Raw genomic sequence first — 26496 nt, forward strand, 5'->3', positions numbered from 1 at the left:
GCCTGGCACCTACTACCATACCTCATTCAAAGGCACTTAAATCTTTTGTCTTGTCCATTCACCCTCTGAATGTCACACATATGCAATGCATGTTTCAATTGTCTCAAGGCTTAAAAATGATTATTTAACCTGTCTCCTCCCCTTCATCTACACTAATTGAAGTGGATTTAACAGGTGACATCGATAAGGGATCATAGCTTTCACCCGGATTCGCCTGATCAGACTGTCATCGAAAGAGCTCCTAATGTTTTGTACACTCAGTGTATAAATGGTGTGTGTAGACAGTATATGAATAGAAAACATTTTTTAGAGTGGTAATATAGGATGAGCTATGACGAGAATTGGGTAAGTGGGTAAAACAGTATGTAAACATTGTTAAAGTGACCAGTGTTCTATGTCTCTACAGTATATACATGGGGCAGCAGTCTCTAAGGGGCAGAGTACTGGGCGGTGGCCGGCTAATGATGGCTGTTCAACAGTCTGATGGCCTGGAGATAGAAGCTGTTTTTCAGTCTCTCCGTCCCGGCTTTGATGCACCTGTACTGTCTCCGTCTGCTAGATGGTAGCAGGGTGAACAGGCTGTGGCTCGGGTGGCTGAGGTCCTTGATGATCTTCTTGGCCTTGAAAGCCGATCTGTAGTCGATGAACAGCATTCTCACATAGGCATTCCTCTTGTCCAGGTGGGATAGGGCGGGGTGCAGTGCAGTGGCTATTGCGTCATCTGTGGATCTTTTGGGGCAGTATGCAAATTGTAGTGGGTCGAGGGTGGGTGAGGTGGAGGTGATATAATCCTTGAGTAGCCTCTCAAAGCACTTCATGATGACACAAGTGAGTGCTACGAGGTGATAGTCATTTAGTTCAGTTACCTTCGCATGCTTGGGTACCGGAACATTGGTGGACATCTTGAAGCAAGTGGGGACAATAGACTGGGATAGGTAGAGATTGAATATGTCCGTAAACACTTCAGCCAGCTGGTCAGTGCATGCTCTGAGGGAAGCTTTGCTAGGGTTTACATGCTTGAAAGTCTTACTCAAGTCAGCCACGGAGATCAGGAGCCCACAGTCCTCATGAGCAGCAGGGGCCCACGTCGGCAGCTCGGTGTTATTCTTCTCGAACCGGGGGAAGAAGGTGTTAAGGTTATCTGGGCGTGAAGCATCATGTCGGTGAAGTGGCTGGTTTCCCCTTTATACTCCATGATTGTCTGGAGTCCCTGCCACATGCGTCTCATGTCCGAGCTGTTGAATTGCGACTACACTTTGTCCCTGTACTATCGTTTCACCTCTTTGATTGCCTTACGTAGGTCATAGCTGGTCTGATTGTACTCATCCATGTTCCTTGCCGTGTCTTAAATGCAGTGATTCGCGCTTTCAGTTTTGCATGAATGCTGCAATCTATCCAGTTTTTGGTTTGGATATGTTCTGATCATCACTATAGCAACAACAACTTCCTTCTATGCACTTCCTGATGAACCCAGTGACGAGTTTCCTTATCCTGTAAGCAGTCTATGGACAAGGTATGACAGCAACCCATGCTTTGGTTGTGTTTACATGGCCACTGTTTCAAATGCAATTTTTTTGCATTTGTGGCAAAAATTCAATGCAAGTCAATGATACCTAGACTAGCATTTTCGCGCATCATATCCAAATCATCTATAAGTAACATAATTGAGTTACACAATCAATTTTAGACACTTTAGGATGATTTAAACATGGGCCAATTGTGCGCCGCCCCATGGGTCTCCCGGTCGCGGCCGGCTACGACAGAGCCTGTCAGTATCCTGAGCAACAAAGGTCATTTTAGGGACAATGGAACAAACCCTTCTTCAGATGGCCAGGGTAAAACTAGATCATAAAGCAGTGTTTTACACAAGTACATAGAGTAGCCAATTTAAATAACTGAAAATGTGTGTTGTTGGTTGTTTTGGACATTGTCTAGGCCTATATGATCAGGACTATTTTCTAAGTAAGAGAACATATTAAACATTTTTTAACATTTAACCAGTCTTATCTTGAGATTGAAGTCTCATTTACAGTTTTACTGCAAGATAGGAATTGCCCCAATGTTTGTTCTTCAAATTAAGTATTATATTACAAATAAAAAATGAAGTAAGTAGCCCACATTATCTTGAAAGATCATTTTTTCAGGTTTTCGCTCTCAATCATACTTGGATGTTGTAAGTCAACAACCCTTAAACCATATCAGGAGACCATTTTTGAGGTCTGGGAAATATCTGAGAAATGTTGATTTTTGGGTGTAGTTAACCTCTCATTCAAGTGTGCACGTAGCAAGACACTTCTTTTAGTGGTGTTTTTGTAGCGCACGTGATGGTAGAGTTTGCTAAACAAATACCCACTGGGTTGTTTAAAATAATCATGATGTCATTCTGCCAGGGAAGCATAGGCTACTTTGAAGTTAACAACATTTAATTGAGAACGTTTTTGGGAAAGCCTTTCCATCTACCAGAAGACGGTTTTAATTAGCATCATCGCTAACGGCTACACAAAGGGGTAGAGGTGCGCACTGCACACACAGACAGAGGCGTTCTCCTTGCCTCTTCAGAAAGTTGCAGGAAATAGAAATCACTGATGCATTCTGTTCAAAAATGTATTGACCTACTAAGGGGACATTTTTGAATAGCCTATTGTTGAATTCCGTTTTAATGCTTGGATTCCGTGATGACCCAAATTATAATATTTGGATCACAATGAGTCTCTCCACTACCAATTGTTCCTGCAGTGATGATTCACCATCTTCATAGAATGTTTTCACAATTTATCTGCAGATAATCGCCAAAAAGCCTAGGCCTGACAGTAGCCTATGCAAATTAGGGAGCCAAATGAACAGCTCTCCGATGCGATTCGGTAGGCTACACTCACTGACTGATTAGACGAGTAACTCACTTTAGCGTCACTGTATGGCAAGCCATGATTTATGAATGGCAAAGGGATATAGGAGATCGACTTTATTCAGTCAGTTTGACACCTTTTATAAACTAGTCAACACTTGCTGTTCAGTTGTCAATCAACGCACAGTAAATAGCCTACTTGGCGCCACGACTCTGCATGACTGGCGATGTGAAACACTCAGTGGCAATTTTAGCCACTACCCAACACAACACTAAACAATACATGAATTGCACTATAATGGTGACAAACGGTGCCCACAAACTGTTAGGGCCTACATATAGCTGTCCCAACAGCAGAGTCCCAACAGCAGTCCCAACGCCTTACCACTGCTACACCTGTCTATCAGCAGAGCCTCGTCTGGCAGCGAAACAGTTAATTCAGCCTCATTTACTGCCTTTAAAAAATATATAGCTGATATGGCTGACTTACTTAAATAAATGTGGTTTCTACTGACAATTGAGATGTACAAACTATGGCATAAGGGGACGACAAGCGGATAAGAGGCAATTCGTAATTTTGATTAAGACATTAATGGGCGAGCTAGGACGGACGTAGTCAATATCACTATTTGTTCAGCACTTTTGGAATGTACAGCGACAGAATTCAGAACATGGGCCGTTCTTACAGTGTTCTCCCTGTACACCAAGTCAGAACCGTAGGATAAATAAAGGGGGCATATAAGCAGATAATGAAAGCTCTTATAATATTCAATGATTACATTTCTCTAAAACAGGTTATAGGCTACATGTGCACCACCAAGTCAGAACAGTAGGCAAAATTAAGAGGGGAAAATAGACCAAATTATTAGGGTGTGGCACATGGGCTACTAACAGCTTACTACACAACATACACTTAGTATTACTTTCTTAGCTACAGTATACATATCTCCCTGGCATATTACATAATTTATGCAGCAGCATACAATACATTTTTGGACACCTTGTTGTGCTGTGCTCACTTGAACAGAAAGGTGGTGCAGCGGTCCTTCATGGGCAAATTTTGTCATCAAACCTTGTCGTCAAAGTCTGGCATTCTCTGGATTTATGGTGCTTTCAAGACAACTGGGAACTCTGGGAAAAAAACGTGGTCGAATCATGATGACAGTGATCTTCAGGTCGTAGATCTAGAAAGAGGCCCAAGTTCCAAGTTGGATGACCGTTCAAAACTTATTTTCCCAGTCGGAGCTCGTTTTTCCCGAGTTCCCAGTTGTCTTGAACTCACTGAAGTCAGATTTCGCAGTTCCGAGTTAAGTTGTTTTGAGCGCGGCACAAATCATGCTTCATTGACAGCATGGCCAATGTTGAATGTTTATAATTTTAAGCTTGGAAAAGAGACCCTGAATCCCATACTTGGGACCACACAGCCACGCCACTGAATAGCTAGTGATTGCTTTGCAATGCTTGCAGTTAGCCACTGATTCCTTCCAAACCACTCATTGTTGAATTTGCAATTTCCAACTTGTTGTGTAATATTCATGTCCAATGGCCGATGAGCACCGATACATTTTATCCATAATTTCTCTTCATTATTTCTCTTCATATGACAAGGGTTAGAAAGGATTTGCCACAGAAAGCACTGAGCTAGGCTGAAACACCTGCATTTTGGAGCTGCCTTACTCAAAAATGCAAACAAGAGACCATGTTTGTATGTGGCTTTATTAACTCGAGATATATAGTTTGAAAACTGATATGTGACACGTATTAATGTTAAAATAGCATGCAAAACATGCAAGCCCCCCCCCCCCAAATGTTGTTTTTGTTTTTTTGTAGCTAAAAATGTGGGGCTCAAAACATGGGGGGCTCTGCCCCACCTGCCCTGAATGACGGGTCGCCACTGGAAATATGCAAATGAAAATAAATACATGTGTCAGAAAACAATAATTAGGCTATTGGATTTCGACTCATCTTTACCCCTTACATTACATGGGACGTGCAAATTCACGAGCGTCATGTTCTCTCTCTCTCTCCCTCCCTCCTCCCTGTAAAGAAATTCAACCGCAACCGGAGAACTGTAGGCCTATATAATGAGAAGATGCTAATGTCTCCTCCCTAACAAGTGGGAGTTGTTGTCCCAAAGGCGACATACTTAGGTCCAAAATAAGCCCATAGAAACGCATTGGGCTAGTTTTGGACAGATTTAGGAGAGTGTGAAACCTCTCGCTTATTCTCTTCCTTTATGCTGCATTTCGCTGTCATTGCTCGATTTGTGACTGACCGGCGCCTATCCTATCAATAGATCGCTAGAATATGCATATCGTTCATTCTAGAGGGAGAGGGCTCGACATACTAGCGAATTGAAACGTTTAAATGAAAAGTAACTTAGTTAATATGAAGTGGCTAATGGAAAACACTGATAGTGCACATCTGGTCGGCAATGCATAATGAGCTGTTCCATAATGAGGGGGCTTGTGTTCGGAAAACTCTAAATGATGTGGGAGCACACGGTTCGGCTCCCGACGATGCCAGGAAGAGGAGGACATGTGCTGTAGGGTTGGCAAGGTGCATCTAAATATCCGATGACCGCATCATAGGAGAATGAGGAAATTGTAATAGGAAGGTGGAGAGGCTGAACTTTCCCTCCAGAACAGTGATGCAGTGGTAAACAAATTGGTGGGTAACCTCTGATCACCGGTCGCGGTGAAAAAGTAACGCTCCCTATACTTTCATTGCAAAAAAAAAAAGGTGGGTAAACTGAGCTTACCCTCCACTACACTACTGCTACAGAAGGAATGCTATGATCTCAGACTGAGAGCCCCTTGAAGAACTGCTGCAGAAGCGGCTATTGAAAAAAGAGAAGATTGCTTTCGTGTATATGGTCACAGGACACAGATCTTTGTCTTTTTGCTTTAACCCAACCCCCCTGAGATGGAGGGGTTGGAGCACAGGCTCAGCCACAGTGTGACGCCTCTGCAGCAGTTTTGCCTTGCCTTGCTCAAGGGCACAACCGCAGGAGATGGTGACTAGGATTCTGATGCCAGCAAGCCCCCAGATGTCGGCCCACTCCCCACCAGACTTTTTCCCATTGAGAACAGGCAGAGAAAGTGAGGGGGTTCCTGTGTCGACCTGTAAGCGCAGGCTTGCCCGCCTGTGGCCCCTCGGGGCGTTATGTTCTCACTTTAGCCTGACAAACATCTTGTGGGGCTGTGCAAATGAAGATGTATTGTTTTCTGTCAACAGGGCAACAGTCATGGACACACAACTACCTCTGGTGATTTGATTGGGGCCCTCACTTGCAGCAACAAATGCCTAGTCCTATTTAGGGTCATATGTTTGCTCAGTTGAGTAATATATTTTCTAAGTCCTAGCATGCATGCTAAACGTTTAGATCCACTGTTAGTGTTTATATGCACACATTGGTGTCTTCCTGTGTTGAAGAACAGAACATGACACATGAGTTGTTTGGCTTTTTCTTCAATTGGGTCAAATGATGTTCTAATCTCTCTGGCATTGATGGATTGACAATGCAATAGGGGCTCCTGTTATTTCAGACCATAATATGCAACACACCTTTTTTTATATTGTGTTTATAGGAGTGCTCTTCCATAGCTTTGTTTTTATTCTACAAAGAGCTGCGACAGGACTACAGCCATTGGATTAAGTAGACTACCTCATATGTTTTAACTTTCAACCTAACCACCTGCAGGCCCTAAAAGCCGACACTTCCCATAGCTCATCAGTAGGACTTTGAACCTTGTGTAATGATGACTGATAGAACGTATTTATCAGTCATCTGAAGGTGCTCAAAGAATGTTTTGTAAAGGAGACAAGAAACATCAGTTGATACTCCAAAGCAGCAATTTTGAGATGATCAAACAAACTTGTTTGCATTACTTCCCATTTGAAGTTCCTTCTTTAGCCTTGACAGATAGGATCTTTGTCTCCCATAATGTTCAATATCTATAAACATATATTGTTTTATATTTTGAATTAGAATTATGATGAAGTAGACTACTTGAGCAAGATTGTTTGATGATCAGCATGCGATAGAATAACATTTACTCGCTACGAATCACAAGATCTTTGTGTTCTGTTTATTTCCCAAAAATGTATGCACTGACCCGGGGTGACGGAAGAGGGAGCGTAGATATTTGGGGAACCCAGCTGTAGCCCTGACGTGATGACGTTTAACAGATGTCACCGAAATAAAGGGGAACTGGTGTGTGTGCTGAAGGTTTTGGGGAGAAGTCAGGAATTTCATTACATAAAATGAATGAATTCATTATTTTCATTCAATTCAGGAATTGATGGAATTTGAGAAATGTCTCATCATTTATGTATTCATTCTCAGAATTGATCCTTATGCAGAGTATACAGTGCATAATTATGTTCTACTCTTTACACAAATACATGCTGATTTGCCCTTAGTCTTATGTTTCTTTGTGATGAGCTTGTGATCCACAGAAATCCTAATTCTGTGTTGTGATGTGTCATAAGCATACGGTTTAGACCACATCTGTACCCACTTGTACGGAACTAGAATCTGTTTCATAAGGCCTCAATGGTCTCAGGAAGTGTTTTCAGTACTTGAAGTGCATCTGCTCTAACTGAAACATACAGTGTTAATTAACTCTTATTTCATTTTTCGGTACAATGAAAGATAGTCATCCTCACTTTTTTAGTCCCTCTTTTCCAAAACGTGATTGTGTGAGAGTGATTCCCATTTCAGAACATTTTTCGCAGTCACTTGTTTGAATAGACTAGTTTTATAAGCTTTTCCCATCAGACTTCCTGTTTTCTGATTAGCTATGTAAAATACTAAAGAGTTACTTCAAAGTTATACAGACAACGTAACAAGGTTGTGCCTTGCACTATTGCATACAGTCAGTCATATCCCCATTGGATCTATTTGAAATGCTGTTGTTTGATCACAAAATAAGTATGGGATCACTATACTGAGTCCATGTAAAAAAAAATATAATTTGAGACTGGCTAGCATGGAATTCCCCTTATCCCATGTTAGTGAGGGAAGTCTGCCCTCACTTCAGCTCTTTAGAGGAAAAATCGTCATGTATTCACAGGGGGCTTTGGCTAAAGTACCTCCTATATTTGTGCAAGAGAATTAAGTTCTTATAGGTCCCAGGATAAGTGTTCTCCCCAGCCTTTTTTGGATATGTCAAAGTTGATGTTAGTTTTTATAACCCACTCCATTTTAGGCAGGCAATAGGACTTGGCTTGTTTGAATTGGGTCCTTTGAGAAATGTCCCCATTATAGTGAATTTTTTAGCTTTACAAAGTATTCTAGTAAAAACAATTGTTGGGCTGTGTATCGGTTGCAATTAACTTCATCCATATACAGTGAGGGAAAAAAGTATTTGATCCCCTGCTGATTTTGTACGTTTGCCCACTGACAAAGAAATGATCAGTCTATAATTTTAATGGTAGGTTAATTTGAACAGTGAGAGACAGAATAACAACAACAAAATCCAGAAAAACGCATGTCAATAATGTTATAAATTAATTTGCATTTTAATGAGGGAAATAAGAATTTGACCCCCTCTCAATCAGAAAGATTTCTGGCTCCCAGGTGTCTTTTATACAGGTAATGAGCTGAGATTAGGAGCACACTCTTAAAGGGAGTGCTCCTAATCTCAGTTTGTTACCTGTATAAAATACACCTGTCCACAGAAGCAATCAATCAATCAGATTCCAAACTCTCCACCATGGCCTTGACCAAAGAGCTCTCCAAGGATGTCAGGGACAAGATTGTAGACCTACACAAGGCTGGAATGGGCTACAAGACCATCGCCAAGCAGCTTGGTGAGAAGGTGACAACAGTTGGTGCGATTTTTCACAAATGGAAGAAACACAAAATAACTGTCAATCTTCCTCTGCCTGGGGCTCCATGCAAGATCTCACCTCGTGGAGTTGCAATGATCATGAGAATGGTGAGGAATCAGCCCAGAACTACACGGGAGGATCTTGTCAATGATCTCAAGGCAGCTGGGACCATAGTCATCAAGAAAACAATTGGTAACACACTACGCCGTGAAGGACTGAAATTCTGCAGCGCCCGCAAGGTCCCCCTGCTCAAGAAAGCACATATACAGGGCCGTCTGAAGTTTTCCAATGAACATCTGAATGATTCAGAGGAGAACTGGGTGAAAGTGTTGTGGTCAGATGAGACCAAAATCGAGCTCTTTGGCATCAACTCAACTCGCCATGTTTGGAGGAGGACGAATGCTGCCTATGACCCCAAGAACACCATCCCCACCGTCAAACATGGAGGTGGAAACATTATGCTTCGGGGGTGTTTTTCTGCTAAGGGGACAGGACAACTTCACCGCATCAAAGGGACGATGGACGGGGCCATGTACCGTCAAATCTTGGGTGAGAATCTCCTTCCCTCAGCCAGGGCATTGAAAATGGGTCGTGAATGGGTATTCCAGCATGACAATGACCCAAAGCACACGACCAAGGCAACAAATGAGTGGCTCAAGAAGAAGCACATTAAGGTCCTGGAGTGGCCTTGCCAGTCTCCAGACCTTAATCCCATAGAAAATCTGTGGAGGGAGCTGAAGGTTTGAGTTGCCAAACGCCAGCCTCAAAACATTAATGACTTGGAGAAGATCTGCAAAGAGGAGTGGGACAAAATCCCTCCTGAGATGTGTGCAAACCTGGTGGCCAACTACAAGAAACGTCTGACCTCTGTGATTGCCAACAAGGGTTTTGCCACCAAGTACTAAGTCATGTTTTGCAGAGGGGTCAAATACTTATTTCCCTCATTAAAATGCAAATCAATTTATAACATTTTTGACATGCGTTTTTATGGATTTTTTTGTTGTTATTCTGTCTCTCACTGTTCAAATAAACCTACCATTAAAATTATAGACTGATCATGTCTTTGTCAGTGGGCAAACGTACAAAAATCAGCAGGGGATCAAATACTTTTTTCCCTCACTGTAATTGATTTGTTTGTAATGTTTACCTGATATCTCATTTCCATTCTCATTTGGAGTTGTGACAGAAGTCCAATGCAGTTTCTCATGTCAGGTCATATTTCTCTCAAATATTAGGTCAGGAATCATTGATCTATCGTCACGTTAATGCAGCTCTTCAAGTACCACCGGACACTGAGTTTAATGACGCACATCTAAAATTCCTGCCCCCTTCCCTACAAAAAGACTCCCAAAACACTACTAAGAAAGTGTTGTCAGTCTGCTTTTCCCCCGCAGACCTAAACTCACTGTGTCAAACCCCAACAGACTAATAGATCTTTCTAATCCATTCCCGCAATGCAGTCTACCCCGTCATCGGTGTTTCAGGTGTGCTGTGTACTAACTTCCTGTTTCTCTCCTGTAGATGAGAGCGGCGTCTCCCTCCTGCAGCTGATCGGGGACCCTCCCCCGGACGAGATCACCAAGATCTATGGCCCCGACAACAGCCCCGGCTACGTGTTCGGTCCCGATGCTAACACGGGCCAGCTGGCACGCGCCCATCTTCCCAGCCCCTTCTACCGGGACTTCTCCCTCCTCTTCAACCTGAAGCCCCAGTCCACCAAGGGTGGCGTTATCTTCTCGGTCACGGACCCCTCGCAGCAGATCATGTATGTGGGTGTCAAGCTGTCGCCCGTGAAGGCGAACAGGCAGAACGTAATCTTCTTCTATACGGAGCCCGACTCAAAGGAGTCGTACGTGGCTGCCACCTTCCCCGTGCACAATCTGGCTGACCAGTGGAACCGCTTCTCCATCTCCGTGCTGGATGACAAGGTCACCTTCTACATCAACTGCGACGACCAGCCCCAGGTGGTGCGCTTCGAGAGGTCCCCAGACGAGATGGAGCTGGAGGCTGGAGCCGGGGTGTTCGTGGGCCAAGCCGGAGGGGCCGATCCCAATAAGTTCCTGGTATGTATCATGCTATTACTGTACCTTTTGATAGCAGGGTCAGGGGCCGTTGTGTTTCAACTTGGTCGATGTAGGAAATGAATACATTTCCTAGATTGAAGGACTTGAAATGCAGTTCTACCCCAAACCCTGTCTTATATTTAATTTACAGATGACGGATCTTAATTTGATCACTCTTTTGTCGCTTCAGGAAATTCAAATGAGCCTTGTGAAACCCGCAGTTCTCTTTCTCTCCATGCAAGGGGCAGGGGGGTCATTCGGAGCAGTGGGGCCATATTTGTCCATATTCTGTAGGCTACCTGTTAGTCACATAATGAATGGTGTGAGAACCGATAATAGGCTACTGTTTGTGTTTCCCTGGCTGAGTTGATGAGCTTATTTGGAGGACATCATAAGGTTTCTAGTGAACCCAAGGTTACGATTGAACTGTCAAAATGTAGTTCAAACCTGGTGTAGCGGTTAGGGCCGCTGCCTTCAGTGCGCACATATAGGCCTACCGTGTCGATGTGGGTTCGATTCCGGCCCACGCCCTTATGGCACAAATAACTCAATCCACCCGATTTTACTAGATTTAGTTACACATTTCAAATATGGACAGTCCAGAATATTTTACCCCCGATCTTGATAAGAAATTACCATACCAGACTTTTATTTTAGGCCGTGGCTGCAGATCTGGCTTTTTCGGCTGGGCAAAAAATTCCAGAGTCTTCCAGAAGCTTCTGCGCATGTGAGGATCACGTTCTGCGCATATGCTCAATGCGTAGAGAACAGGCTACTCAGACAAATGGTGCTTGTTTAATAAAGTTAGGTCAAAGCTGTATCAATGTCTGCAAGATCACATAATGATCACAGTATTCTACCTAACAGAACCAAATATAATAGCATAGTATAACGCTACTGTAAGACAAAACACCACCGCATATGTAACTTTTTGGGCGACCAGACCAAATACATATAGAAATGTGTGGTATAGATCTGTCATTCTCATTAAAAGCAAGTCTAAGAAGTTTAGTTTTTGTGTCTTTTATTTTCGGGTTTGCATCCCAGCTTCAAACAGCTGAAAATACAGTATTTTTGGTTATGGAAAATATATTTCACAGCGGTTTAGATGGTACAACGATGAATGATTCTCTACAGTATACTTTCATGTTTTTGTCACATTAACTGAAATTAGGCTAACTATTAGAATTTTAGCAACCAGGAAATGGCAGAGCGATTTCTGCATAAAGCATCTTTAAAGTTTTACCGGTGAAACATCCATGCAGTATCTGCATAGTAACCATTTGATCCCCAAAAAAGTCAGATCCGCAGCCACTTAAAGACAGTTTTATTTAATGGATAACATAAATAGGAAACACATTTAATAATAACAGCAGGTTACACCAACGTTAGTTACATTCATACAAGGTGCCAACGTGTGATGCTCGGAGCCGAAGCGTGCTGCTCAGACCACTGCACTATGGCAGTTCACAATGCTCTAGCAAGCTGTGAGAATATCTGATGACACTTGATGGAATGAGGTCGGTTGGTTTGCAGAGCCTTCCCCAAACCATAGCGCTAGGTACGGTACTGCGTTGTATAGCCGCTTCCAGCTGCCCCCTGGCGGTGATACTAAATATTGAATATTCATTCAAATCCTCCTGCTGCAGGATTATTTTCCTCCTGCGACGAAATGGGTCAAATTAAGGTCCGACATTTGTAGTCCCCTATCCTGAATAGCTTATGGCGTAATAATAGGTTATGAGTAGGAAATGTAGTTCGCAATTTTGGCTCAAACTTCAGCAGAAATCGGAACGTCCGAGGCAGTCCAAGATTCGTTCATAGTTTTGACTTATGTACACTTATCTCAAGCCCTACTATATTTATAACATTTCCGACTGCATAAATACACTGAGTGTACAAAACAATTAGAACAGCTCTTTCCATGACATAGACTGACCAGGTGAATCCAGGTGAAAGCTATGATCCCTTATTGATGTCACTTATTAAATCCACTTGAAGATGAAGGGGAGGAGACAGGTTAAAGAAGGATTTTCAAGCCATGAGACAATTGAGACATGGATTGTGTATGTGTGCTATTCAGAGGGTGAATGGGCAAGACAAAAGATTGAAGTGCCTTTGAACGGTGTATGGTAGTAGGTGCCAGGGCACCAGTTTGTGTCAAGAACTGCAACGCTGCTGGGTTTTTCATGCTCAACAGTTGCCCGTGTGTATCAAGAATGGTCCACCACCCAAAGGATATCCAGCCAACTTGACTGTGGGAAGCATTGGAGTCAACATGGGCCAGCATCCCTGTGGAACGCTTTCGACACCTTGTAGAGTCCATGCCTCGCCAAATTGAGGCTGTTCTGAGGGCAAAGGGAGGGGGGGGGGGGGGGGGTACGCAACTCAATGTTAAGTTGTTCTTAATGTTTTGTACACTCAGTGTATAGCAGTGTCAGGGGCAAGTGGAATCAGAAATGAGACCGATCAGGTTTGCTGTTTTGAACAAGAGAAGTGCATGCCCTCCTAGCCAAGCTGAGTTAGGTGTGTGAAACGGTAACAGCCGTGCCTGGCTAATATATTACAATAATAATAATAATATATATTTCATAATGCGCTTTTCATTATACAGATAATCTCAGATGCTTAAAAACAAAGTACATGTAGTTCTTAGGCTGGAAAATGGTCTTCTACAGAGGCTGGCGCCTACAGGTCACATCCAAATTCGGATGTGTATGATTTGTATGATATGATTGCCCTCAATTGGCCTGCTTTAAATCAAAACATAAAAGTGGTCTGACCCCGACCATCCCCCTTCTCTGAGTGGGAAACACAGAAGTTTAATTGGTGGGGGAGCAATAACCTCCAGCTGGCCTTCCCCGCCACCCCTCCCCCACTCCTCCAGTCAGCATGCCAATTGCACGCTCCCTCAAAACTTGACACATCTGTGGCATTGTGTTGTGTGACAAAACTGCACATTTTAGAGTGGCCTTTTATTGTCCCCAGCACAAGTTGCACCTGTGTAATTATCCTGCTGTTTAATCAGCTTCTTGATATGCCGCACCTGTCAGGTGGATGGATTATCTTGGCAAAGGAGAAATGCTCACTAACAGGGATGTAAACAAATTTGTGCACAGCATTTGAGAGAAATAAGCTTTTTGTGCATAAGGGAAAATGTTTGGATCTTTTATTTCAGCTCATGAAACATGGGACCAACACTTTACATGTTGCGTTTTATATTTTAGTTCAGTATACATTCAAATCTGTAAAGGCTAAGACGTAACATTTGGAGAATGGCCTGGGATAAAGTCTATCTTAATCCATGCAATCATGCGAGAATGAGAACAGGTATAGCATACTGAAACACAAAGACATTTTACATGCCTTTTGACAAATAATGCAGTATTGAATCCCCCTTTTTTATTGCTTCACTAACATACATATTTCTGTGCTGATTCATGACTTCTCACACAGCATTGTAATTGGATTGTTTTACTTGATGTCTGAAATTTAGACAGTCAGAAAACCTGTCTCTGACTAAACTGAGATAATTGGAAGATTTAGGTCAAACATGGTCAGAGGGAACAATGATAATTTTATTGCAATAACGTGTGAAAGGGACTCAATGTGAGGGAGTTGTCTTTTTGTGCTTATTGACACTAGAGCGATAGAAACATTGAAAAAGAGAGGGACAAAGGTTAATTTCATGTCCATGGAAAGTTTGTAGTCCTACACACGGTTGACTGATTTTGCTGGGCACGTCTTCAAGCAAAGTAAACATCAGGGAATCGGAATGCTCAGAGTAATGTCCCAAATAGCGCTCCTTTGGGTTTAAGACAGCCCAGCCTGTCTATCCTATCTTGTCAAGACCAAATTAGGGGATTTAAACAGAATGGTTTTCCCAAATGTCAGAGCATAGTGTATTTTTTCCTCTTTTTAAAGACAGTTGTTAGAGACAGCTGAGGTAAACAATGGTTGTTTACACAGACCCCAGGCATAGCCGATGTCAGACAGTTGTCATGAAGATTTGCATTATCTGTAGACTCAATGCAGAGAGTTGAACCGTTATGCCTGTACTCAGAAGGTACAGGTCAGTTACAATGAATTACCTTTTGAGAGGAATGTAGCCACTCAAGTCAAATTTAGATAGTCTATGAGATTGGCATTATTGATAGTTTTAACATTTTAAAGCTATACATTGTTCGTTGACACAGACTCAGAAACATAAATGACGAATTAATACAACCATGATAGGGTAAGATAGCACCTGCTTCCAGGACCGGAAGTAACAGTGGAAAATGAAAAGGCAGTTATCGTGTACAGACTTGCGATAGCTTCATAATGGAAAATGGGCTAACAATAATTATAAAATAAATAAAATACAGGTCTTTGATAGCTACTTAGGGACATTGAATGCTCGTGAACACAACTGTGGGCATTCAGCGAAAGAGAAGCTCTTCATAGCTAAGAGAGCTTTTATCAGTTTAAAACAGGGGACTCCCAACAGGTCGATCACGAGCTACCAGTAACTCACAGCCAACTTATGAGTAGCTCGTCAAACAATTCAGAAAGTACATGCAATTTTTCATGTTTTCCACCGCAAACTGTCATAAACAACTCTCACAAGTATCAGCTCCCAGCTACTATCTAATCAACGCAACATTGACATTATCCCACCCCTAGTTAGCCACTATTGTCTTAAAAAGCCAAACCTAACACAATATCGCTAGATCCGCACATTCCTCACTCGCTAGATGTGCAATTAAAGGGCCAGATGCGCAAATAAAGGGGAATTGCACAAATAAATCTAAATTTGTTTGTTTTCTTCCAGACCTAAAAAAATTGTCTTCTCATCAGATTTAAGCATTGACATGGACTCAGAACTCAGAACATCCAATTTAGTTTTTTCTCTATGAACAATGGTAATTTTGAGAGTGAAAAACAAAACAAACATTTTGCGGCGGAAACATAATTTGGGAAAATATAAAACATTATTTGGTGGTGGTGGGGGGGGGGGGGGGGGGCAGATTTTATAGGGCCTCCCTTAGAGTTGTTTATTAACCATTATTTTACTAGGTATATTGACATTAAACATAGTGCACCACTTTCTCTTGTACACTAAGGACCCGGGGAAGAGTGGCAGGGGAGAAGAGAAGAATGTGCCTATTTGAAAGCTAGAAAGAAATGAGTAGCTCGCGACGTTTCATTTTTTAAAAGTAGCTCTCATGCTAGAAAAGGTTGGGGACCACTGGTTTAAAACATTCCCCTGAATCGCATTTCTGGCTCCTAGATTGACTTGATAATATGCCGTTAATGGGAGTCATTGAAAGAGGCTATTGTGGTGGCGAGTTTGATGGTCTGGGACCAGGGAGGATGACAGTGTCATATCACAGGTGGCCATTTCATTTCTCAACACTGGGGCGGCTGTATTAAACCCCTCAGCTTCTCTCGCGAGAGGGGGTTTCTTACCACAAACCACCACACAGATCAGGGACGTATGTTTAAAGACACAGGACTTCAGAGGGAAGATAATGTGTGATGTGTTTGTAATTGTGTTGAGCAGGGCTGACGCATGTGGGCTTAATGGGGGAGAAGAATGCCGACATGTGTACAGGCCATGTATTGACAACTGTGTGTGTGCCTGCCTGCGTGTGTGTGTGTGTGTGTGTATGTGTGTGTGCCTGTGTATGTGTGCGTGCCTGTGTGTTTTCCTTCATAGGGGGTGATCGGGGAGCTGAGGGTCATTGGAGACCCTCGGGCCGCTGAAAGACAGTGTGAAGAGGAAGGGGATGACTCGGATGCGGTAAGTGTCCCTTGACCTGCTACCGATACATAAACAAGTGCAGCAGATTAGCGCTTAAACAGGGAGGCTAAAACTGACAGGGATCTCCTGGGAACAACAAGTTGTTTCTGTAGGAGTTGGATATGCTACAGTACATCCCCAAGCCCTTTGATGTGTAGAAATATTCTACGCCAATTAAGCATGTTTGTTTTATATGTGTCAGTTATACATTTGGCTTGAATTGCATACGTTACACATTTTCAACGTAAATCCCATGTATTTCTGTGATGCATTACATGTTAGTTATCCATTTAGCATAAATAGCATACGTTATCATGTATTAATAGCATATGCCTGTGTATTTCTGTGGTGTTTGGATGTTGTGTGAAATGAATGAAGGAACATTCCTCTTGGTGTATTTTTGTTCTGTTTAAAAAAAAAAGTGCAGATACATTGTAATTGTTTGCATCAATGTAATTGTCTGCATCACTTCCAATCCCCCATGTATTTTTTTGCAAATATATATATATACATACATACACAAACATACATACATACATACACACATATACATATATACACATATCCTTTTAAAAATATATATTTTCCTTTATTACTTTCTAACCCTACCACCCCTCCCCTAATTGGAGTAAACTAGTGAACAAGAACGCTTAGGCCTCTACTTCCAGCTTATACATACTATATACATTTTATGGACACAGTCAATTTTTCAATTGTTCTATTTTGTTTGTTTTTACTCCTGAACTTCCTCTACTATTCACTAGGAAGCAAACAGGAGCAAACGGGCTGACATGGGGAGGGACCAACCTGAATTTGTCCAATAAGAAACACTTGTTTTTCTTAGTTTCCGTTGCAAAATGTTTTGCTACGATTTATACTAATGAATAAACCCCTGGACTCTCTCCTCCCAGGCTTCAGGAGACGGCGGAAGCGGTGACGAGGAAGGGAAACCGGACGGGAAGAAGACAGGATTGGTATGATCATTTGACAAATATTTTAGTGTTCACATTTGGTTGCCATCCACAAACAAGCATGTTCGTTCCATCTAATCAATCTTGTGTTTGCTGTTCCCTTTTGGGTCTGCATCTAAAACCAAGTCACAGAGTTCGAACAGGACGGCTTGGCTATGTACTGGTTGTAGGACGTTTGGAAACGTTGCCATATGATGGGTTTTCACTACAATGCTCGCTCATAGTTGTAGTGACTCCTTTGTAGGAAAGTAGTTTGTGAATAATAGTCACATAATGAAGGTGATGGATCTCTCTCCCCCCCCCCCCCCCCCCTCACTTTCTCCCATAGGGTACATCCATATCGGACGCAAAGGTACAAAAATACGTGTGGGTTGAAGATGTCAGACCGACAGTTACGGTACATGCTCTGAAATCCATTTTATCTGTATATGTTTGCATTCACCCACAGCCATGTGAAATTTCACCTTTTGATTTGTCAGCACCGCTCTCTTCCCGTGAGCAGCCTATTCACTATATACTGTAGTGCACAATGTAGGGCACCCTATTCAAATGACACCCTGTTCACTACTATAGTGCACTATGTAGGGCATAAGGTGCCATTTGGGATGCAACCATCCACCATCCTCATCAAAACGAGTTATCTGGCTATTTCAAACGGTATGGGGAGGTGGTAGGTTGTGGGGAATGTATATGGCCTGGTTTCGCTGAGGAGTATCACCTGGACGACGTCCTAAACTAACACAATTGTCGTCCATCTGCCTCAGTAGGACTCAGTAATAACTCTGTCATTGATGAAGTAGGTAATACCCCCCAATGCACACACACACAAACATTTTCAGCGGGGACCCCATTTTTCTGGCAGAACTTTTTTAATGATCTTTCTCAAAAACATGTATATATTTTCCTATACGATCTGTACTCTTAATTTTTGTTTCCTAAAATAAAAAAATTGACGATCGCACTGCAGTTCCCCCGCAACCCCGACTTTGAATACCAGTGCTCTACAACAAGCAAATGTTGCAGCACAACCTCCGCCCAACCTCCATACAACGGCACCGTCGCGGCACGCCGGTCCAATTACAGTGTAAGACTAGGGAGAAAACCAGATGTCTGGTCCAGGTCAGGGCGATGATATCTCCAAGGTTTTCTTTTGTTATTTTGACAGCTTTCTCAATCAGACTTAAAAGTTGAGAGCACAGGAATAGAGAGGGGGCAACGGAAAGAGATGGCGGGGAAAGTTGTGCCTGAAGCAGAGTTCTAATTCTCCCTCTTTGGCCTGCCAAGCCTTGTAGGTTCCGCAGGGCTCTTGGTGCACGGGCTGACTTTGAAGCCTTGTGCCACTTAACATTGGGGCTTTCCGTCCACCAGACAAGTGTTTATTATCATCGTATGGAACAGCTGTTACTAAATATCACGTCGGCTTTGACTTTGCGTCGATCGTGTGGATCCGGAATATTAGCTGTTTCTTTGCAACCCTTAATGCCTATTTGACTGCCACTCAAGTTTGGACACGCAAAGACGGAAATGCAGACACTTGTCTGAAGGAATCTTTCCATTGTGTGACTGGCGGCGGATTTTAGCTTGATTGATGGACTTGCAAGTTGTCATCGTTACACGGTGCACTAAGGGCAGGAATTCAGCCAAATCCGCACTGCAGGAAAACAACAACATTGTTCCTGCACCATTAAAGGGCTCGTTATAACTGTGCGGGAAGTGATGTTGACATGCAGGTTTACCACAGTGCAGGTTGGATTGAATCTGCCACCCAAACACTTGCGCTACCTACTGTCAAGCTTAAGTCCCATTACACAGTCGAATGGGTGAAAGTGCATACAATTTAATATTGTGTGATTATAAAAAAAATGAAGACTGCTCGTGACGGTGAAGTAAACATACTTCTTATTTCATTACATTTCTCATTCAATTGAGTCTCGAAGCTTATGTAGACTCTGGGATTAGGCATGTGTGTATTCGGTGTGCGAATCTGGTCCTTGTCCAAGCTTGACCTTGTTTGCATCAACTTTGTGCCCTAAATAGTTTTATTCAGAGAACTAATAGCACACAAGTTTCAATCTGCATGGTGCAAAATTAGGCTTGTGCCATCTGTGGTTAAATGAAGTTGTGTTTTTCAAATCCATCACCACCCAGTGGCCTCATCTATCCCCACTCTCCTCACTCCCACCTCTCAGATATTATGAATGCATGGGAGTATACGTGCCGGTCTGTTTTATTACATATATCCCCTTGGATCTCTCATATAACACTCACCAAGTGAAATTCTTCACATAGTTGACCTCAGGCCCTACAATAGGAAGAATGTTTGCCCACAGAGGAAACTGGTTAATTTAAACAGTGAAGAATTCCGTACCCTCCTCCCACCGTCTATCCATCGTCCCACCCAGTGTTCCCCTCTCAGATTCCACGGGGGAACAATACGAGGCTTGTCACCTGGTGAAGAATGAGCTTAGAAAACGGGGGTGTTTAGTGTCATCTCCCTCTCCCTGAGGTGGGTGAGTCTGGAAATGGCCTCTTGTCTTCCACCACTGCATATTCTCCCACCTCTAGAGCACTAGTCCTTTCTTGTCTACTGCGCAACACACACACAGTACACACACACTTACACCCAGACACTTACACCCACACACACACACATACGCTGAAACACACGCACACATGCGCTGACACACCCTCAGACACCAGCTCCTCCACTATTCGCTGACCCCTATCTTAAGAGCTGGAGCCCAAAACGGGTCACATTCCTGTTGCCAGACGTGTTCCTCCCGACCAATATAATTGCTGCCTGTCGCCATCCCATCCGCACCCAGTGGGACAACGTACGCCTACTGTCTCACACACACACACACACCCACACCCTTTGTGCTTGTGGACATACTTTAAGTTGTGTTTTACATTATGGTGGCTTTATGCCATAATAACTGTAGTGGAATGATCAATGTTAGTAGCTACCCTAACATTATGCGGTGTAGTGAATATGTCAACTTATGCAGGCCACTACTACATATCTGCCCTTTGTATCGTTTTTGTTTAACAAGGTGTGCATTAAAAATAAATTACATAATGGACACCAGACACAGTGCTAGTATGCCAAACATTAGCACGTGTGATTACCCGGTAACAAAAATAAAACTTCACAAAACATATACATCCATACAAAGTATTTGATCCCCTGCTGATTTTGTACGTTTGCCCACTGACAAAGACATGATCAGTCTATAATTTTAATGGTAGGTTTATTTGAACAGTGAGAGACAGAATAACAACAAAAAAATCCAGAAAAACGCATGTCAAAAATGTTATAAATTGATTTGCATTTTAATGAGGGAAATAAGTATTTGACCCCCTCTCAATCAGAAAGATTTCTGGCTACCAGGTGTCTTTTATACAGGTAACGAGCTGAGATTAGGAGCACACTCTTAAAGGGAGTGCTCCTAATCTCAATTTGTTACCTGTATAAAAGACACCTGTCCACAGAAGCAATCAATCAGATTCCAAACTCTCCACCATGGCCAAGACCAAAGAGCTCTCCAAGGATGTCAGGGACAAGATTGTAGACCTACACAAGGCTGGAATGGGCTACAAGACCATCGCCAAGCAGCTTGGTAAGAAGGTGACAACAGTTGGTGCGATTATTCGCAAATGGAAGAAACACAAAAGAACTGTCAATCTCCCTCGGCCTGGGGCTCCATGCAAGATCTCACCTCGTGGAGTTGCAATGACCGGAAGGTCCCCCTGCTCAAGAAAGCACATATACATGCCCGTCTGAAGTTTGCCAATGAACATCTGAATGATTCAGAGGAGAACTGGGTGAAAGTGTTGTGGTCAGATGAGACCAAAATCGAGCTCTTTGGCATCAACTCAACTTGCTGTGTTTGGAGGAGGAATGCTGCCTATGACCCCAAGAACACCATCCCCACCGTCAAACATGGAGGTGGAAACATTATGCTTTGGGGGTGTTTTTCTGCTAAGGGGACAGGACAACTTCACCGCATCAAAGGGACGATGGACGGGGCCATGTACCGTCAAATCTTGTGTGAGAACCTCCTTCCCTCAGCCAGGGCATTGAAAATGGGTCGTGGATGGGTATTCCAGCATGACAATGACCCAAAACACACGGCCAAGGCAACAAAGGAGTGGCTCAAGAATAAGCACATTAAGGTCCTGGAGTGGCCTAGCCAGTCTCCAAACCTTAATCCCATAGAAAATCTGTGGATGGAGCTGAAGGTTCAAGTTGCCAAACGTCAGCCTCAAAACCTTAATGACTTGGAGAAGATCTGCAAAGAGGTGTGGGACAAAATCCCTCCTGAGATGTGTGCTAACCTGGTGGCCAACTACAAGAAACGTCTGACTTCTGTGATTGCCAACAAGGGTTTTGCCACCAAGTAGTAAGTCATGTTTTTCAGAGGGGTCAAATACCTATTTCCCTCATTAAAATGCAAATTAATTTATAACATTTTTGACATGCATTTTTCTGGATTTTTTTGTTGTTATTCTGTCTCTCACTGTTCAAATAAACCTACCATTAAAATTATAGACTGATCATGTCTTTGTCAGTGGGCAAACATACAAAACCAGCAGGGGATCAAATACTTTTTTCCCTCACTGTAGCTTAAAACTTAAACTACAAATAGGCTACCTTTTTGGTAATATTATGGAAGAGCGGAAGCCAACATTGAGTATTTAAGTACCAACTTTGTACCACAACATAAACTACTGTACAAATACCCATTTAGCAATATTAAGTCAGTTGGGAACTTTGAGTTTCCTTGGAGCTGGATGTACCAGCAATTAGGCTGTATTATTACCCGATAACAAAAGCCGCACTGAAGTCTAACAAAACAGCTCCCACAATCTTTTTATCATCAATTTCTCTCAGCCAATCATCCGTCATTTGTGTAAGTGCTTGTTGAATGTCCATCCTTATAAGTGTGCTGAAAGTATGTCAATGTGTTTATTGCAAAATAGCATTGTATCTGGTCAAACACAATTTTTTCCGAAACCTTACTAAGGGTTGGTAACAGGCTGATTAGTCGGCTATTTGAGGCAGTAAAGGGGGCTTTTCTATTCTTAGGTAGCGGAATGACTTTTGCTTCCCTCCAGGCCAGAGGGCATACACTTTCTAGTAGGCTTAAATTAAAGATATGGCAAATAGGAGTGGCAATATCGTCCACTATTATCCTCAGTAATTTTCCATCCAAGTTTTCAGACCCCGGTGGCTTGTCATTGTTGATAGACTAATAGGGCTGGTCCAGACGCCATAACCTTCGCATTGTTGGTCTGGCAGAGGGGGTGGAAGCTGGTTCTCGCCACACCGACTTCTTCGCCAAGCTACTGAGGGAAACAGTGCGATCGGAGGTTTTGACTTCGGATCCGCAGCTGGACCGTGCACATCGTTTCTTAAACGGAACAAACGGGAATAAACATACCTGAATTTGTCCAGTAGAAACTCTTGTTTGCAACTGTTGGACTAATGATTACACACTGTATCAGCTAGATGCTGGCAAGATTGTGCAAGGCGGTATTGAATGTGTCACTGTTTGTCCATGTGTCACTGTCACCTTACATTTTTCTCTCGACCTGTGTGCACCTACGCTGTAAAGTTTAATTCATAGGCTAGGTTGTAGCAACCTCATGATGTGTATAGGAAAAATTTGAGTATCATGTAGTAGCCTAAAAAATCGCCCTCCCTCATCTTAAACGGCACTGACCACTACTGGGTGCAATGGACCTCTCTCTCCACCAGGAGGCTAAATCACTGATACACTTTTGTGTACAAAGCATTGATAGGGCAACTCCCTTTGTATCTCTGTTCCTTACTGACCAGATCAGTCACTCAAATCAGTCTTTGTTAACAGTTGCTGCTGTTGATCACACCAACAGCGTCATTGCGTTTTGGTACACCAGAAGTACATTAATTTCCAATGGACCGCTGTGTTTGCTTTGCAGCATTGTGTTGCAGAGGCAGTTGCAGTGCATTCTGTGTGGTGCATACGTTGGATTTATCGACACAAATGGTAGCAGAAGGTGAATGTTGAACTTTTGTTGCACACTTATCCAGATGATGCTGCTTACCATTTTACGCAATAACGCTGTAAGTGTGATCGAGTCGTACGGCTAGAACTGAGATGGGGAAACAATATTTTTCCCATAATGCCCCTTCATCCTGGAACATGCTTAAAAAGAAATTAAAGTTAGAGGAGTTAGTGTCTTTGCCTGTTTTTAAGACTCTGATCGACATCTGTGTTTTTGATAGCGGCAGTTGTTTTTAATCTTCAAATGAATCTTTAACGTGTGACACTTTGTCTTTTGTGTATTTGTATTGTATTTTACATTTTATGTACACACTGCTATTTTCCTGTTTTGCCTTATTGCTAGGTCGCCCTCGCAAAATAGGTTAATTGGTCTTCTCTTTAAATAAAGGTTAAATAAATAAAACATGTGGTATGTAGGCCCATGGTACATCTCTCAACTTAGTGTGAAGAAGCTAAGAGATTGGTTAAGAAATTGATGAGTTATTGATAAATCAGGAAATTTGATTTTACATGTCCATTTAAATCCTTTGTAAATCCACTACACAATCGCCTATCAATTTGAAACGTTTTAGGGTCATCAAAGACATTACCATGATTAACCATGTTAAGTTTGGCATTGATATCTTAAAAGAAGACTGAAACTATTAACAATTCACTGTTATGACGATGTAAAACTAATGCTTAAAATAATCATAAAAAATCTTCTCATGGACACGAAATCAGATTCACTCCAAATTTGGTCTGTGGACTCATCACAATAGTTCCTAAAGAGTTTGTTAAAATAACTTTGATGCGTTCAAAGATGGCCACACTATACCAGTTGATGCTTATTAGCACATATGCTAATATGCTGAAAATACTTTTAAAATATTCTTCTCATGACCCATAGGATCAAATGATACCAAATTTGGAATGTAGGCCCTTAACTTAGTTTAAGAAAAGCTAAGGGATTTGTCAAATCAGCTAAGGGATTTATCAACAAATAAAACAAATCTTATTTTACGTGTCCATTTAAACCACTGTAGTAAGGCCCTCAAAATTGTCAAAGACTCCAGCCACCCTAGTCATAGACTGTTCTCTCTGCTACCGCACGGCAAGCGGTACCGGAGCGCCAAGTCTAGGTCCAAAAGGCTTCTCAACAGCTTCTACCCCCAAGCCATAAGACTCCTGAACAGCTAATCATGGCTACCCGGATTATTTGCAACCCCACCCCATCTTTTTACACTGCTGCTACTCTGTTAATTATTTATGCATAGTCACTTTAACCCACATGTACATATTACCTCAACTACCTCAACTAGCTGGTGCCCCCGCACATTGACTCTGCACCGGTACCCCCCTGTATATAGCCTCCCTAATGTTGTTTTATTTTACTTCTGCTCTTTTTTTCTCAACACTTTTGTTGTTGTTGTTTTATTTTACTTTTTTATTAAGAAATAAATGCATTGTTGGTTAAGGGCTGTAAGTAAGCATTTCACGGTAATGTCTACACCTGTTGTATTCGGCGCATGTGGCAAATACAATTTTATTTTATTTTATTTGAAATCCACTCCACAGTGGCCTATCAACTTGAAACTTGTCATCGCTATCATGGACGTCCGTAAAGGGGAACTGCATATGCTGATTTTGCCTAGTTTTTTGGTTTGCTCCTCAAGAAATGCTGGCAGCCATGACAGAAGCCAAACGTGAGTTGGCTTGGGGGTGTGGTTTGATGTGGGTGTTTATTGGGTGTGTCCTTGCCACCACCAAGACACACCCATCTGTCAGAACCTTGCCTGCAGCTGTTTCCCCCCACTCATTCACAACAAACAAACCTCCTGCAGGTTGAGTTCGATAACTACAGGCAGATGTATGGTGAGATGCCAGAGGAAGCTTTGAATAGGTCGGTAACAGAGTAATATGAGAAGAATGCAATTGCTGAATTTATCAAATGAAAAAAATCTAATCAAATGTTATGTCACATGCTTCGTGAACAACAGGTGTAGACTAACAGTGAAATGTTTACGGGCCCTTCCATTCATGCAGAGAAAAATAATAGAAAAATAACAACATGAGGAATAAATACACAATGACTAACATTAACAAGTAACAAGATATTCTAAACTGTGTTTTGATAGATTTCAAATCTAGTAACAGGTCCATGTAGGATAAGCAACCCTTTACATAATACCATAGTGTTATGCTAATACAGTGCCTTCAGAAAGTATTCATACACCTTGACTTATTTCACATTGTTGTGTTACAGCCTGAATTCAAAATGGATTAAATAGATTTCTGTGTCACCCTTCTACACACAATATCCCATATTGACAAAGTTAAAACATTGTTTTTAGACATTTTTGCAAATGTATTGAAAATGAAATACGGAAATGTTTAATTTACATAAGTATTCACAACTCTGAGTCAACACATGTTAGAATCACCTTTGGCAGTGATTACAGCTGTGAGTCTTTCTGGATAAGTCTCTAAGAGCTTTCCACACCTGGATTGTACAATATTTGCAATTGATTTTTTTTTTTTTTTAAGCTCTGTCAAATTGGTTGTTTACCATTGCTAGACAGCCAATTTCAAATCTGTAACCAGGCCACTCAAGAACATTCAATGTCATCTTGGTAAGCAACTCCAGTGTATATTTGACCTTGTGTTTAAGGTTATTGTCCTGCTGAAAGGTGAATTTGTCTCCCAATGTCTGTTGGAAAGCAGACTGAACCCAGGTTTCCTGTAGGATTTTTCTGTTTCTTTTTGTCCTAAAAAACTTCCTAGTCCTTGTCAATGACAAGCATACCCATTACATGATGTAGCCACCACCAAGCTTGAAGTGTGGTGTGTTGTGTTGGATTTGCCCCAAACATAATGCTTTGTATTCAGGACATTAAGTTAATTTCTTTGCCACATTTTTTGCAGTTTTACTTTAGTGCCTTATTGCAAACAGGATGCATGTTTT

The 26496-nt window shown here is 42.2% G+C and overlaps 1 protein-coding gene across 2 annotated transcripts in view; it reads left to right on the forward strand.

The window, feature by feature from the left end:
* LOC311143296 (uncharacterized protein) overlaps positions 1-26496 on the forward strand; it is a 178248-nt gene that overhangs the window by 106963 nt on the left and 44789 nt on the right. Inside the window, exons 3-6 of one of the 2 annotated variants that reach the window (XM_084179123.1) lie at positions 10205-10746; positions 16448-16531; positions 17443-17505; positions 17831-17899. In XM_084179123.1, coding sequence (XP_084035249.1) covers positions 10205-10746; positions 16448-16531; positions 17443-17505; positions 17831-17899 — 758 coding nt within the window. The remainder of the gene's footprint in view (positions 1-10204; positions 10747-16447; positions 16532-17442; positions 17506-17830; positions 17900-26496) is intronic. The other variant, XM_084179124.1, reaches the window with a different exon arrangement.

This window comes from Coregonus lavaretus (assembly GCF_964263955.1).
Source record: "Coregonus lavaretus genome assembly, chromosome: 16".
NCBI classification, from domain to species: domain Eukaryota; kingdom Metazoa; phylum Chordata; class Actinopteri; order Salmoniformes; family Salmonidae; genus Coregonus; species Coregonus lavaretus.